This window comes from Venustampulla echinocandica (assembly GCF_003357145.1).
Source record: "Venustampulla echinocandica strain BP 5553 chromosome Unknown scaffold_8, whole genome shotgun sequence".
Taxonomy (NCBI): domain Eukaryota; kingdom Fungi; phylum Ascomycota; class Leotiomycetes; order Helotiales; family Pleuroascaceae; genus Venustampulla; species Venustampulla echinocandica.
Genome location: NW_022474213.1, coordinates 1,072,523 through 1,088,660, shown reverse-complemented (window position 1 = coordinate 1,088,660; position 16,138 = coordinate 1,072,523). Strand labels below are relative to the sequence as shown.

At 48.3% G+C, this 16,138-nt stretch overlaps 4 protein-coding genes across 4 annotated transcripts; 2 read left to right on the top strand and 2 right to left on the bottom strand.

Moving 5' to 3' along the window:
- Positions 1-2,746: 2,746 nt before the first annotated feature.
- Positions 2,747-4,261, top strand: BP5553_08718 (Uncharacterized protein; the record flags this gene model as incomplete). The annotated part of the gene is made up of 3 exons (XM_032017341.1): positions 2,747-2,779; positions 2,840-3,358; positions 3,407-4,261. 3 exons carry the CDS (start codon positions 2,747-2,749, stop codon positions 4,259-4,261), a joined length of 1,407 nt encoding a protein of 468 aa, XP_031866772.1.
- A 657-nt stretch (positions 4,262-4,918) lies between these two features.
- Positions 4,919-7,061, bottom strand: BP5553_08717 (uncharacterized protein; the record flags this gene model as incomplete). Its single annotated transcript, XM_032017340.1, has 5 exons — positions 4,919-5,346; positions 5,407-5,806; positions 5,866-6,002; positions 6,499-6,760; positions 6,855-7,061. The coding sequence occupies 5 exons, from the start codon at positions 7,059-7,061 to the stop codon at positions 4,919-4,921; spliced, it is 1,434 nt and encodes a 477-aa protein (XP_031866771.1).
- Positions 7,062-8,352: 1,291 nt separating this feature from the next.
- Positions 8,353-9,629, top strand: BP5553_08716 (Chitinase; the record flags this gene model as incomplete). The annotated part of the gene is made up of 4 exons (XM_032017339.1): positions 8,353-8,589; positions 8,642-8,873; positions 8,922-9,490; positions 9,540-9,629. The coding sequence occupies 4 exons, from the start codon at positions 8,353-8,355 to the stop codon at positions 9,627-9,629; spliced, it is 1,128 nt and encodes a 375-aa protein (XP_031866770.1).
- Positions 9,630-12,514: 2,885 nt separating this feature from the next.
- BP5553_08715 (MFS general substrate transporter) lies at positions 12,515-15,175 on the bottom strand (the record flags this gene model as incomplete). Its single annotated transcript, XM_032017338.1, has 3 exons — positions 12,515-13,692; positions 13,767-14,532; positions 15,137-15,175. The coding sequence occupies 3 exons, from the start codon at positions 15,173-15,175 to the stop codon at positions 12,515-12,517; spliced, it is 1,983 nt and encodes a 660-aa protein (XP_031866769.1).
- Between the last annotated feature and the right edge of the window lie 963 nt (positions 15,176-16,138).

The window sequence follows — 16,138 nt, the reverse complement described above, 5'->3', positions numbered from 1 at the left end:
ATATTTCTGCTCTGCTTCTCGGTCAGAATTTATTTTTCTATCCCTATCACCAGCCTTCAAATTTGCTTGAAGATCCTTTTCTTTCCGCATGTCCGTTTTTCCTAAGCTCGTCCTGCTAGATAGACTATACCTCAACATCTCTGGCCGTTAGAGGGATTCGTGTATTGGTTTTGGTAGCCGAAAGAGGCGGGGAAATGGCCCGCCAGGTTGTCAAAAGAGATTTCCATTAGCGTCTCATGGTGGAGATGCCGGGCGGTCCTACCATCTCACCAACCCGACATTTTATGAGCACCATCGGATGTACACTCGAGCACTTACTAGATATATCTCTGCTACCTGGTATAGTGACACGATTGTGGATGGAACAATGACCAAGCCTACACCCCCCGAACACTAGTTTGTTCGGGCATATATAAAGTCCATTTCCTAGGTCGGCAAGGACTTTATTACAATCGAGACCTCCAATTCTCTATGCATTAAGGTGGATGGCGGTACGTCATTGGAAATCCGTGACCACATCGAGAATTGAGATTGTCAGGGATTTTATCTATGAGTTTACTCCCGCTCTTAACTACTCCCCTCTTACTGTCGATAAATCTACTATGACTATTGCTGCCATTATATATTATAAATGGAACAAACGCTATATCGCGAGGCGCTAGGAGACTTTTACAGCCAGCAAGTAAGGGTCAAATTCTTCGTCAATATTGAAGCATACGTCTTAGACATATGCCAAGGGCGCACCTTGGGGAATAATCTACCTAGAGTACCCCAGTCCATACTTCACGACATTCGCCAACGATTTCCGACTGCTCCTAGTGGCGTTTACTGGCTATCGATATGGCCTCGTTATGCTCGTGATGCTCGTTACTGAAATGGCCTGTGATCCCAAAACCTACCCAGGTATGGCGAGACTATGACCGCTCAGGTCCTATATACCCATCCTCGTACAAAGAACATTTGTCAATTGGTTAGCTTCTGTCAAGATCAAGGGGCTTTCACCGAGCTGACTTCCCTAAACTGGTGTCACCGAAAATGATAGAATATCATAGATATGATGAAATCGGTCACGTATTCAGACCAACTAAGAGAAATCTCGGGGGTGGCATCTGGAGGTATGTATAGGGCAAGAATCTGTAGGCGATAATTGAAGTCTATTCTATAATAAAAGTTATACCAGCGCGTTAACAAATAGAGAAACAGGACGGCAAAGATATCATCTCTAGATCAAATCTGCGGAGCTTTTTGACAGATTTATATTCTCTGCTGTCAAGATTAAATCTTACTAAATGACCTTTAAGAGGCAATCGCTTTAGGCATGTATTCTTGATCTTTAGAATGATTTTGTCCTAGTTGGTGCAAATTTAGACTTAGGCCGAATCTGGGTTCAAAGTCTCAAATGGGTTAAGAGTATTAAATGAGTTGAAAGTCTCAAAAAGCCCTATTATTATCGGCCTAGAGTTTGGTAGCACAATGCTTCCGCCCTTAGATGTTGAACTTGCCTACTTAAGAGAAAGTTTCGCCGAATAGGGTGTCACCGAAGTAGCAGACACCTGATCATTATAAAAACAGATTTATTATTTATACTAGATTCATGAGGAGGAGGATTGGGTCAGGATTAGACAGAGAAGTTGCCGAATATAGAACGATATGTCATTGCTACATCGACCCATCATTCTTGGGCAGTACACACTCTACTAGTTGGCACGAGACCCAAATTACTGTCTTGTAATTTACCAAAAATATTATTGCCTTATAGCATGATAGACTTCATGCCGAATTGTATGGATCTATTCCTTATCCAGCGGGCCTATGACACTGAAGTCGTAATGGAAACATACCGGCACGCATTCTATGAATCAAAGTTATACATGTCATCATGACATTCGTCTTTTAAATTCTTGTTATATGGCTGGTGAAAAAATCAGATTGACAAAAGTCGCGCCTGAGACAATAAACCGTGATAATGGGTCTCTTGGAATATCAGTTGTACAAAGGCGAAAATAACTCTTAGTGGATTATTATTTATTTTAGTTCGTTCAAGAATAGGAGGCTAAAGATATTATTATTTCGTCCCAATCGACTTGCCGGTGTTTATAATAGAACCTCCGAGAACACATTAACCGAACGGCCGGTTATTAAGCTTTCCTTCTTGCTTGCACTCTCTAGAGAACCTAAAAATGAGCAAAAACAAGAGTGAAAAAAGAAATGCAAAAAAGAGCTCCCTAGCCGATTCGAACGACTGACCTGCCGATATTAGCATTCAACTGCAATCGGCTGCTCTAATCCACTGAGCTAAGGAAGCATTTTTGATTTAAAAATCCTTATTATCATTTATATAACATTATCAGGAAGAAAGGACAAGCAAAAACGAACAAATTAACTTTTAAAAAAGTAATAATTTGATCAGTATGGGGGTCGAACCCATGACCTTGGCGTCTCATATGAATATTAGCACCACTAGATTGTTTATTAGTTATGTGATTTGTGAGGAATGTGGGAAGTGAACTAACCGCTCTAACCAACTGAGCTAACCGACCAATTGTTGAGAGTGCAAGGGCTATTGAAATATATATTTTATTCAGAGCGCCTGTGCAAACGGGGCAAAATATCCCGAAGTGCACCCGCCCACGTCATTAGCTTTATGGCTCTACTTCGTACACCTCAGCCATCCCTCTACCACTACAGTAGTTTAGAACGAGGCATCCTACCCACACAAGAGAGCTCGGTCTGATCGTTGTTCAAGATGTCCGCAGACGATCAAGCTTTCCTCGACACCGTAAATAAACCCCCTACCCATATCTATCTTAAGCTACTAATCATCATCGCTGCTCAATAGCTGTCATCTGTACCGAACGATATCCGGCGATACTCAAACGACGTCGCTGACTATGTCGACAAGCACCTAGAGAAAGTCTCAAACATATTAAGGGAAGCCCTATCTTCATCGCAATGGATCCCTGAATCTGCACGCCCTCGACCCCCGCCGCCGCAGAGAACCTACATCGAGAAAGTCTCTTCCCCCGCTTCAGCATACGCGCAACTACACAGCTGGGTGACGAAGAACAAGATCTTGACCACTGTTATTGTTATAGCCATTGGGGGTATCACCTACCATGTCATTACGAGAAAGACGCGCCGAAAAAAGCGTAGGGCGAAGCGCGCAGGCAATGGAGCAAGGCTTGAGGTTGTAGTCATCGCTGGCCAGGCATCCGAGCCGATCACACGATCTATCTCACTTGATTTGGAACGCAGAGGATTTATTGTTTATGTAGTGTGTAATACCATCGAGGAGGAGATGGTGGTCCAGAATGAGTCTCGTCCTGACATCAAACCGTTAATGATCGACATCACCGATGTAAGGTCTTTCCCGCTTACACTTAGCATACCTCTGACAAAATCATAGCCAAGCAGCGCGCAGTTCTCGATCGAGAAATTCAAAGAATATCTACAAACACCGCATGCAGCGTTCCAGGGCGCAAAATTTCACCATTTAACCTTCCGCTCGTTGATCATTATCCCCTCAACTGCGTACCCTTCATCCTCAATCGCTAGACTCAACCCGACCACACTTTCCGACCTGCTTAACACACGCCTCTTAGCGCCAATTCTAACTGCTCAAACATTTCTACCACTGTTAGAGTCACTTCCATCCCCGCACCAGCATCTCCAACCTCACTCACCTCCTGCCAAACCCTCCGTCCTTGTCCTTACACCTAATATAATCTCTTCCCTGAGCCCGGCATATCATCTCCCGGAGTCAAGCATCGTGGCCGCTCTATCGTCGTTCAGCTCCGTCCTGTCTGCCGAGCTAGCTCCTCTCAACATTCCAGTTACCCACCTACAGTTAGGCACTTTTGATCTACGGGCTTTCTCACCCCATAACCGGCAACTGCAAACACTTCATGCCTCCCATGCAGAGACTCAGAGATGGGATGATCCTGTGAAAAGCAAAGCTGGTTCTCTAGTGGGCAATGGAACTAGCTTACGGGTATTAAACGATGCGGTCTTCGATTCTATGGAGAGGCGGCGAGCAGGAGTCATCCGGATTGGCATGGGTAGCTCTCTGTACGGAATTGTAGGGCGCTGGGCCCCTTCGGGTTTAGTAGGTTGGATGATGGGTAGTAGAAGGCTTGGAGGCATCTCAGGTGCGACCGAGAGCTTTGGGCAGGGAAGTAGGGGTACGAGTCCTCGGAGAAACGGGAATATGGAGGACAGCGAGTATGTTTCTGTGCATGAAAGTGACAAAGGTGCTAGGTAGGCCTAGAATTCGGGGATTAGATGAACTGCTTGTCGGCTTGCCCGTTGTTTATAATATGCAGAAAGAATAAGGGACAGGATATTTCAGGGGAGTTAACACGGTTGGGTAGATACGGGAACGGATTATAGGGCATCTGTACTCAGCAAAGCATGGCAATCGCCACTGGATAAAGCCTCACTCACTCATCAGACGAAGCCGCGTTTCACATCTCAGCCAAACATATATTTTAGCACATTTCCAAAAATTTCTTGTTGGTTATTGCAAACCATCGTCCAATAATTATCTAAAGCCTACGCCGTAGTCCGTCTCACATTTGCTGCGCCGTAAGCCTTATATGTGGGTTTCCCACTATGCCGTCGTTGTTCTGGAGAGGCTTCCGCCATATCTGCAGCTCGGAAGACAGGAAATAGCAATAATCGACTCGGATTATCGTGATTTCGTAAGTCGCCGCAGCACCTTCTTTGGGGGAGGGCCTATGCGGTTTTGATCCTCTCCGACTAGTCAGTATCAGACGACGTGTGTCCAAGAGCGAGGCTGCGCCCATTATCTCATGCAGTAGTGTTTCATATCAACTTTGGTACCGACAACTAATCTCGTCCGATCGATATCCAAGTAATCGCATATTGGTTTCGGTACCATGGATCCCCTATAGACGGTTTAATGCTGTCCTCGGCCCCCTCTTTGTCGTCTCTGGTCGCCTTGCCCACCACGCGGTCGGCCCCCACCATACCCACCCTGATGCCATCGCCCTCTACCCCTCCCGCCGCCTTCACCACCGCCAAATTTCTCCCTCTCCCGTTCCTCCTCGCGCTGCGCATTTTCCCTTAGCAGTCTCTGCTCTTCTGCGATCTCTTCAGGATCCCTCTCGACCCTTACGGTCGGCTTAGCTAGGTCGGTGGGCCATCTCGGATGCGCTTTCTTGCAATTTTTGCCATCGGGACAGAACCCCGCAAGGTAGAATTCGCAGATGATTTTGCGGATATGCTTTTTCGAACAGTTGGGTCCCAGGGGGCAGAATCCCTTATCGTAGTGGGGGCAGGGTGGAAGTTTCGAGGACGGGTCAATATGGAGATATAAACATTCATCTTCAACGCTTGATTAGTATATGTTTTGGAAGTTGTCGACGGGAGGAGCTTCGGGCTTACCTCCATTAGAGCAATATCCATTCCGCACAAAGAAATTGCACTCCGGCATCTTCCTCAGATTATACTCGTGCAAGAACTCGCAACTCTCCCCCTTCTTGCACAGACCCCTAAGCCAATGTTTGCACACCAAGTTATTGAAATTAGAGTTGCTGTTTGCAGAGGTGTGTTTGTCTGGGCATGCTGATCCCAAGGGACAGTGCCCTTGTAGGTAGGCTTTGCATGTTGGGCGATTTGGTGAGAGGCCGTGACGGTAGGTTTGGAAGAGGAAGGGCGTAAACGCGAAGGTGTATTCGGGAGCTTTATGCTCTAGGATCTGGGATGATAGCTCTGTGGCCCCTGGGCCCTGAGAAAGCGTTGCGGCCATGACAAGGAGGATGGCTGTTGATGTTCTTGCGGAGACCTCGAAGCTGTGTTTCCGCAGCCCAGTCCGTGCAGGCAAGTGGCTCTTGTAAGTTGTACTTCGTAGTATGAAGGCTCGGTGATTGCCCCAGCCTGAGCTTCGCGACTTTGGTCCAGTGCGATTATGCGCAGGTGAGGCGCAGGAGAAGCAACTTCATGCGTGGCGTCTGCGGAGGGCCAGGCTGCAGACTCCTGACCTGTGCAGATGGGATCCGTTCAGTTGCAGTGGCAGGCTGTACAGAGTAGAGTTGAGGTGATGTGATGTGTCACAAAACCCTCTGGAGGCGGCTGCGGTGAAGGATTCTGGCTAATGAGCGTTATCGTGTGTGGAGATAGATCAAAGAGTATTATGAATAGAGGGTGAAGTGGGGGTGGCGATGGAGGTATATGTGACCACGGCGAGTGGAAGATGGAGATGGAGATGGAGATGTAGATGGAGGTTGATACTGGTTGATTATTGCTACGATTGTGCTTTCTACCTCATAGAGCAGTACTAATAAGTACCTGACAGCAATACATAGCACGAAGTACTGGTACGTACCTTGGTATCTAGGTACTCTAATCGCGAGGATCTGCCGACGCTGGGTCACGTGGCGGACGGGCGTCATCCCACGACAACCTTCATATCACTTCGCACAGAGTTAAAGAGTACCTCGGACTTCGTCTTACTTAGTGGTGCTACGTACTACGTACGTACTTGGTACTCCGGTCTCCTCTCCCTTGAACCTTGCAAAGTACCTCGTACAGCACGAAGTACCTCGTCCCGAAACTGCGATTCATTCTTTGCTTTGGCCTGCGCACGATGCATTTGGGGTCTCCCAGGCTGCAGACCACCGGTATCCACTGTGTGACAGTGACACTGCCAGTGCCAATCCCAATGCAATTGAGACGCAGTGAAGGTTCCGACGAGATGGGCTAAGGGCTTCTCTGCAGGGCCCGCAGCACAAGCACTACTCTAGGGTTCCGAACTTGATATCGTCCACCGCCCATCCTAGGCCAATCCCAACATCACGAAGAGGGACGGCCAATGGAGTCGTTGCTGCACTGACTTTGGGGCTACTCGGCGTGGAAGTGCAAAGTGCGAATTGCCATGTCTGTTCCACTGTTCCGTTTATGGCATATACTGTACCATCATTACTATGATCGCCAGGGCCCGTATCTCCATCGCTTCCGTTTCCCGGGTCTGGCTGGCAGTTGAAACCACCCCAGGCGCGGTCCTTAATGCCTACGATCACGTCTTGACCGTTTCGTCCCATGGTCCGCAAGAGGCCCAGGCTTCCCGAACAAACGGAGACCTGGACTTCAGATGAAGAGCGATTCGATGCAAGTCACCCGGCAAGCTGCCCTGCACGTCAATTCCTGCACCGTTGCGGTGAAGGCCATGCGCTTCTCAAGCCCCGCCGGGACCCCGTGAGATTGGGTCGAAGGAGCCATTAGTACACACTTACAGGTAGGGGGCAAAGACTGTCAACATTACGAAGTTTTCACGGATATGTTGACGTGGTTCGCTGACCAGTGGCCTCCGCCCCGGCTCGCCATTACTGCCAGTTGTCAATTCTTACAGATTGGCCCTCTGAGGCGTATCTGCGTAATGTCTCAGAGCCCATTCTACGGGCACATGGGTTGTCAACGTGTTTGTTCGTACCGTTGCGGTGACCTCATAATGCCCATTCTCCTGTGCAGTCCACTCCGCGCTCGACCACGAACTCGAAATATAATCAGCAGGAGTGTCGAAGCCTTCTCGCTTTAGCCGATGAGCCACTGCTGCATGATCAATGCTACTAATCCATGTTTTCCCTTAGAAACTCCGAAGACGCTGTTCTTCTGTCTATCTACGCCACAGGCATACCACCAGTACCATGCTCTTGCTACTCCGCTTATTATTCTCACGACAGGCTTAGACGAGAATACAGTTTCCCGTCCCTCCGGCACCAAGACCGAGGGCCATGGCGGTACGTAGCTCAGATGTGATAGAAGCTGTGCTTATCTAGCTGCAGTGGAAATCCACGTCGACTTAGCCCAGGCACGTTATATGCACCCTGAAGAGGATCGGGAATAGCCGACCTTAGAACACTACTAAGTCTCCGTGTTTGTTGGTCACTGGAGGTGGCCGGTTCTCACCACTACCCACACACATGAATAACTCGCCACAACCGGCGCCAATAATCCTTTCTAGTTCTCGGTATCCTCGTAAGATCGACATATTATTAGACGGCGGTGGCTATGAAGAGATTGATTATCCATTCTGTCCGGATTTCATATAAGCCTTGCTGAACCGCCCTACCGGTGTCAACCAGTGTCCGGTGTCCTCCCTTGAATTCTGCATTCAGCCCTGCAGAATAATTAATATCCTGCCCCTACCAAATCTCGGTGGAAGAATCTACCTCCACACGAAGTAGGTGGACTGATCAAGAAGTGAATGTCAACAAGATATCATGCGAATAGATATCCACATGCTCCTTAGTTCTCGCCCTGAGTATCAAGGTGACGACCATGGTGGAAAAGACCTGCCCAGAGCAGATTTTGTCACACTCCTCTCCCACAATAATGGCGAACTTTTACGGCCCAGCTGCTCCCCCGGTGCCATTTGGAACCAGGCCAGAACTCCGCCGACCCTCGCAACCGTCTTTAGATGCCAGCATCTCCGATATCACACGCAAAAATGCCGTATACTATCCAAACTACAGAGTCTACCGGGGTGAAACACCAGCCTCCCTGAACTACAGCTGTATCAGTCATGTATTTTATGCATTTGCTCATGTGTCTACTGATGGCATCGTTTCCGTGGGTCATCAACCCGATATCTGACGGTTAATTCCTTCTAACGCTGTTTTAGTTGAGCGACGTATGGGCAGATGCACAGATGCCTGTTGACGGAGCAAGCGGATGTCTTGGGGCGTTCATGCGGTTGAAGGAACAGCACGAATATCTTAAGTTGATCCTGTCCATCGGCGGAGGGGGTGAGAGCCAGAACTTTGCCACTGTGGCAGCGAGCGCTATTACCAGAGATAATTTTGGTCGGTCTGCTAAGGGTTTAGTTGAAGCATCTGGATTTGATGGAATTGACAGTGGGTCGCATTGCAATGTCCTTGAAATCTTCACTAATCGCACACTAGTCGATTGGGAGCACCCATCAGATCCCGAACAAGGCCAAAACTTCCTGTCGCTGCTAGCTGCTGTCAGGATTCACCTCCCAGATGATCGGTATCTACTCAGTGCAGCCTTGCCCGCTGGACAATGGGCACTACAAAATATTGATCTGTATAAAGCGCAGGATTATCTCGATCTGATCAACCTCATGGCGTACGACTTCGCTGGACATTGGTCTGAAAAGGTGGGACATCATGCACAGTTGTTCCCTGGTCAGGATGGGGAGCAATCCGGTTCTGCGGCCGTTGACTATGTCATTTCCAAGGGATTTCCGCCTCAGAAGATACTACTAGGTGTCCCAATGTACGGCAGGTCATTTCTGGGAAGCAAAGGACCCGGCTGTTCATTTACTGGGCATGGTGGTGAGGATGGGACCTTCGAATACAAGCGTTTACCTCGCAAGGAGACGGAAGAGATTGTCAATACAAGGTTGGTTGCTGCATTCTGCAACGGTGGTGATGGGGGGTTCGTTTCCTACGATAATCCCGAGACCGTCAGGCTGAAGGCGAAATACTGCAGAGAAAGGGGGCTCGGAGTATGTTTTCGGAAAATGCTCCCTGTCGTTACATAGCTAATTGGAATAGGGACTCTTCTACTGGACGGGCACAGCCGACGTCCCACCAGGCCCTCGGAGTCTGATATCGGCTGGCTTCAAAGCCCTACACAGCTCTTAGCCCGGTCCTCCCCATGGCCGTCTGTACTTGTACGAATTACGAAGATGATCTGGATGGTAGACGGGCTCATTGATGACATTTGCATTGGGAAGGTGGTCCGGTGTTACTGCATTACTTACGGCCCGAGGTGCTAGATGGGGCTATAAAAGGAGACTTGGGGCTAGAGCGGAGGCTTACATTTGCCATTTATTTCGAAAAGATTTAATTAGCGTAATATTAATGATTTGTTCGTCATTCAGAAGGAAAGGCTCATGGCACTGTTATCAGACAAAACCTGACATTCTGAATAACTACCCAGGTACAGATGCAACGACGTCCATGATTTAGAATTTCAGGACAGGGGCTTGCTTTGCTTATCAATGGTTCCGTAAGTTATGCCGTTGCATCGGGAATATATGATCACTGCTATACATATTTGTTTTCCCACTTATATGCCGAACCTGAGCCGAAAGCTACCCCCTACTGTGGCGCGCTCTGGCCAGCATCATATCAAACGGTGCTACTCTCGAGGAGCAGGTAATAATTGAGCCATAGGCTGTCGCAATGCTTGCAACCTTTGACGCGTCGAAAGTTATTGCTTTGATTACAAGATGAAGATTGAAGACTGTGCACTTGGTCACTTATCAAGCAGAGTACGCTGGATCATGTTTTCAGGTGTTTAAGGTCGGTATCAACGGGATATAGGGGGCCAGCTAACAAAGGTGGGGCAAATGAATGCTATGAATCCTGCTTTGTTTGTTGACAGAAATTGTTCCAGGGCTTTAAGATCATTCACCACCTCGCTCGTAGATTTATATCTGCCTCCCTAGCAATTATGAACCACTTCACCACCTATCCCTGAACCTAGAGGAGGGAAGTAGCCTTTTCGGTAAAGACTCCTCAAACTTGGCTTCATCGTCGATGGTGTCATATTATGGGAATGGCCTGTGACCGGTTATAATATGATACATGGTTAATCCAACAGCGAAAATATCAGTCTTGACGTCCGCGAACTCATTGTCACAGCGAGGCATGAACGACTCTGCATTTTCTGAAGCGCCCCCAGAAATAAGGACTTCGCCGTCAGGGCCTAGCAGCTGGCCCTGGAAGTTGCATAACTTGATGTGGAATTCAGCATCTAGCAGGATGTTCCGGACATGAATGTCCCAGATTAGAACATTGTTCTGGTGAGCGTAGGCGACACCTTCCGCAATCTCTCTTGCAATTCGGATCATCTCTTTAATCGAAACTTGTGTTCTCGGAGAGACTTTTCCAAGGAGCCGTTTGGTGCATATTCCAGAAGTAAGCCGTCCTCGTGCTCTCTCTTGAATTCGATTGTACGAGGATGCTTACAGAAACGCCCAAGTATTCCAGCTTCAGCGTGAAGAGCGGCCAAGGTTCCTTTAAAGTGCGGGTACTTCAGGACGGTTGACTTGTTGACGAAGCCGATATAGTGGTTACCACCTGTCGTGATAATATGCTGCACTCCTTCAGGGAAATAGGGCACGACATAGATATCCCCGTTCATCGTCTAATAAGGATTGTAAAACCAAACCCTCTATGGCATGATTTATTGGCCCTAATAGTGGTCCTAGTAGTGGCCAAAAGCAAAGCGGAAACACTGCTATAATAATAAAAGGAGTGGAAGTGCATGTAGTGTCGCAAGGAACACGGTGGAACAGTGCAACTGGTGGAACGCGCAGATTTGATTATAGGCAGAAAGGTCGAACGAAGCATATCTGGACAAAATTACAATACCTGATAAACACTGCTATTCTATAATGCAACTAATATATGCGCACTAGGTCATAGGCCGACCCCGAGTCGAATAGGCTTGCTGGCGACACGAGGATGAGACATATCGCCTAAAGTGCCAATACTTCGTACTGCCTCGTGAGTTGCTATTTTGATATACTTATGCCGCAATTCTCCGACTATAGTAAGCCACATATATTTCCGAGTCATGCCTAAGAAGATCGCCACACCTTGGTGACTTCCTTAGATTCGGATTGGCAACTTGGAAACAGCGGAAGTCGTCTACAATAACCGTTAATGACAAACTAGATCTAGGCTCACCAATATGTCCTAGTAACTCTTAGTTTCCAACTCCAAAAATCCGGATTTCGAGCTACACTATCAGATAATCTTCGAGATCTACACCCCTAAGGCCACAGACGTCATTCACAGCTCACGAGACAACTCCAGCAAAAGCAGGCCCAGATAGACGAGTGCGGGGTATGGTGGCTGCATATAATAACGCGGAGGAAGCACATGGACAAGGAGCAAGCTGCATATAACAAGCTAGAAAAGGCAAGGCAATGTTCCACGATGAGAGCAATGGTAACAGTACTGTGCATATGCCGGGGTATATATCGGCAGGCTGGGCAGCCCTGTCCCGTAGCACAAGAAATATCTGGGACTGTGATTGTGATGGTGAATGTTGTCCTGCATTGTTTGGTACAGGGTTAGCGAACAAGCCTGAACCGGGGTGAGTTGAAGATCTCAAGACATATCTATTTTGAGGAGCTGGTGGCGGAGAAATCTCCTGCGCTATGGTTGTTGATAGGTTGCTTCGAGAAACAGTGCAGCACAGCACGTGGATCACAATACATATCTGACCTGCGTTATTACTTACTACTTAGGTACAAGTGCCTATCTTCATGTACACGGTACAATCTATACATACCAACAGGTACATGAGGTTGGAAGATTCGCTCGCTATTTATTTCCCAATCGGAGATAAACTATGCCCTGGTGGTATACCCCCAAACGCCTTCAGATGCACCGTTCTATGATGCCGCCCCCAAAATCCAATCACTCATGCCAAATATATAAAATGAGGAGAGTGATGTTCAATGCCGATAAACATGCGAGTCGAAAACAGAAAATTAAGCAAGACCAAAAACTCACACCTCCTGCTTTGGCACCGCCTCCCCACTGCCGATCTTCACCCCCCCATTCTGCGCTTCTTTCGAAGCCAATTTCTCTTGTCGTAACCTCTCTTTTGACGCTCGTTTCTTTAATTGCAACTCCTTCCTCTTCGCCTCCTCCTCGACTAGCCCGGTCTTCGTGACATGATGTTCCTTACTTAGATTCTGATGACTGATGAACAAGCTGATGAGCAGACCCATGACCGTGAATGCCATGTACATAGTCCACATTATCTTCAGTGAGTCGGCAAAAGCTGCACGAGCAATATCTCTTTGCACAGGAGGGAGGGAGCGGACGAGACCGATGCTAGCGCCGGCAGAGCCACCAGAGAGCGCCCCGGCTATTTTTGGGCCTAGCGACTCCGTGAGAGTAGGTAATTTCTTTTGCATTTCGTTCTGGAAGACGACACTACCAATAACGACGGAGATCGAGGTGGATAGATTCCTGACAAAGCCGAACGTCGAGGTTGCCACTGCGATATCCCTTGGAGCCACGAAGTTTTGAAGGGCGATAAGAGGGCTTTGGAAGTTAGGCCCGACACCGATACCAGCAATGATTTGGTAGATAATAAGCTTGGCCCAATTCGCTTTGGCGCCGAGGTTAATGAAGAGGGCAAATCCAGCAGTCATCATGCCCATTCCAAACCAAATTGGTGGAACATATTGGCCTGTCCTTTTGATGAATACACCAGTGCCGGCTGAGACAAAAGAAAGGGATAGGGCAAGCGGCAACAGATAGACTCCAGATAGGAGTGGTGTTGCACCGATAACGGCTTGAAAATATAATGGGAGATAATACGAGGCTCCGATGAAAGCGTAGCCGTGGCAAAAGCAGACACCAAGCGCAGCAATATTGGTGCGCTTGGTGAACAGCCGGAGAGGCATCAATGGGTACCGGGCGAATTTCCACTCGTTAATGATGAAGAGGCACGCCACGAATATGCCGAAGATGATGAGGCAGAGGACTTTTGCTGAGCTCCATGGGTATGTGACACCGCCAAATTCTAGGCCGAGAAGAAGCATGAGCGTACCGCCAATTATGGCGAGACTGCCCAACCAGTCGACAGCTTTGAGACCGTCCCAAACGGGTGTTTTGGGGTTGTCGAGGTGTAGGAAGATGCAGAGAGCAATGAAGACCGCTCCGGTGATGGGTACTATCTTAATTAGCTACGAAGATCAAAAGAGGCCGGTTGGCGGTGGTGATTCTATGTTTCCGCGAGGCACTTACAGTTGATATAAAAGCACCATCTCCAGCTGACTTTCTCCGTAAAAACGCCTCCTAAGACCGGGCCGACTGTAGAGGCGAAAGCCCATACCCCGCCGATCATGCCAAAATATTTGCCTCGGTTCCGCATGCTGAAGAGGTCACTGATAGCGATATTGACCAGAATAAGCAAGCCACCGCCGCCAACCCCTTGTATGCCTCTGGAGGCGATCAACATGCCGACATTAACACTCACAGCACATAGTAAGCTCCCCACAAAGAAGATGCCTATTGCTAATAGCAGGATCGGTTTTCGCCCCCATATATCTGAAAACTTTCCCCATGAGGGTGTACTCGCGGCGGTTGCAAGCATATATGCGGAGCCGATCCAGGTGTATCCGGCGCTGGACTGGAAGTGTTCACTGATGGTGGGGAGCGCGGTGGTGATGATGGTTACATCGAGAGCGGCGAGGAAGATGGATGAACATAAGGAAGTCATGATAATCGCGGTCTGCAGCTTCGTCCGCGAGGCTTCTGGTTCGGTTGCGACTATCTCAGCCTTGGGTGGCGCGGGGGCGGCATCTTCTCCAGCACTAGTATTGGAGACGCTGATGTCGTTGGACGAATCCGCAGAAGTTGAGACATTATTCGCGCTGTATTCTGTGGGTACTCCTGACCCTGCTCCTCCTCCTCCATCCATTTGGACTCCAGCCTCGGGGGCTCTGGGCTTTTCGCTGTTTATCTCTTCAATCGACATCCCGACGGCGTTGGGCTGTGCCTTTGCGACCACCTTCTATTGTAAGTACTGGAATACAAATTAGCGCCATGAAAAGCAATGTGCGATATAAAACAGATTTGCACAGTACCTATTATACAAGGTCCAGGGTTAAGAAGACTCCGGGGACAAGAGGGGTCGCTGAGTAATGAGCGACTCTAATGGAACTTCGAGGGCTTCCCTACGGAGTACACACTTGGTACTATAACCTGAAGAAAACGGATGGTGTGGAAGGCAGCGCAACAGATAAGGCAACCATGATAATTTGCGCTGGGGGATGGCGGTCTTTATATTGTACGTAGTACAACTATGAAAGATGGCGACGAAAATGAAGACTAATAAGAAGTACGAGTAGGATTCATCACAACAATACCCCGTACTTCGTAGCTTCGGCGCTTCGGCCCCGCGACGGCACCTAATGCCGAGAGAGCCAGAACAAGCAATTCAATAAAGAAGAAGGGGGACCGGGGCATGGGCATCGGCGTCGGAAGTTGACATCCACTACTGTTTCGTTGCGCACCAACGATAATATAGTACGGAGTCATTGCACCAACAATCGATACCTTCTTATTACCTAATACAGCCCCTTAAGCTCGCCATGCTTCTTCCAAGTTCTTACCTCCATCTTACCTCCGTCCGAGTCCCCTCCTGGAGGCATTGTGCTGTACCTTCATCATCCCAATCAAATGGTTTGGGCGGCGTATCCCCTCCTCCGATATGAACTGTGCCTCGCTCGCTGTCAGCGTGTTCGACCCCCGCCGACGCAGTACTGAGGACGAGGCTGCCTTCTCATGGACCGCTGATAATCTCAGTCTAGTTCCTGCGCGACTTCAAATCAAGTGACTTGAGTGTGGTACAAGAGGGTTGGCTGTGGAAGGTTATACTACATGGAGCGGTACTACGTACTCCTGCGACTCCCATAATATGCCAGTGCTGCTGTTGGCTTACTTCAATAGGTCGCCTTGCTTTCGTGCACGAAGTATCAGGATGTGTGTATAAGCCCAGAAGTTACATTGATCTCGCCCATCCTATTATATCATTCCGTTCAAGCCCCCAACTTCATTTCCCTCTTCCCTCTTATCCCTTGCCTCCACTTCGCCCACTAGCCTATCTGGACACGAGGGAGGAGTTTCCAAAAAAAAATTTTTTTTTTTATAAACTAGTGTGCTAAGCATCGCATTCTTTGATATGTTTTCGTCCCTCGGAAATCCATTATGCTGTAGACCTTACGAACCACTTCTAGTCATAGATATATTTGTATCTTCATGCTCCCCATCAATAATAAAGCTTGAGTCTTTGAACGCTATTCCACCGCCGAGATACCAAGACCAACTAATGTATTCCAAGTGGTGTCCCGTACATCTTGCGCGTTGTCAGACCTCAATCTCAGCATCACACAATCTCTTGGCTCCGAACGGCTTCCAAGGACAAAATTGGGTGTCGAGAATTCCCCTCGGGGTCCGCACAATAAAGTAATTAGCACTCGTCTGAACGAGAGATCTCTGTGTTATCGTTTCTGGATAGCATTTCAGACTTGAGGTTAATGAAGGAATGCATAGTACTGGGAAGATGACACTCGTCATTCCACTAATAGCAGCCCCATCCATAATGCAGCAAGCCT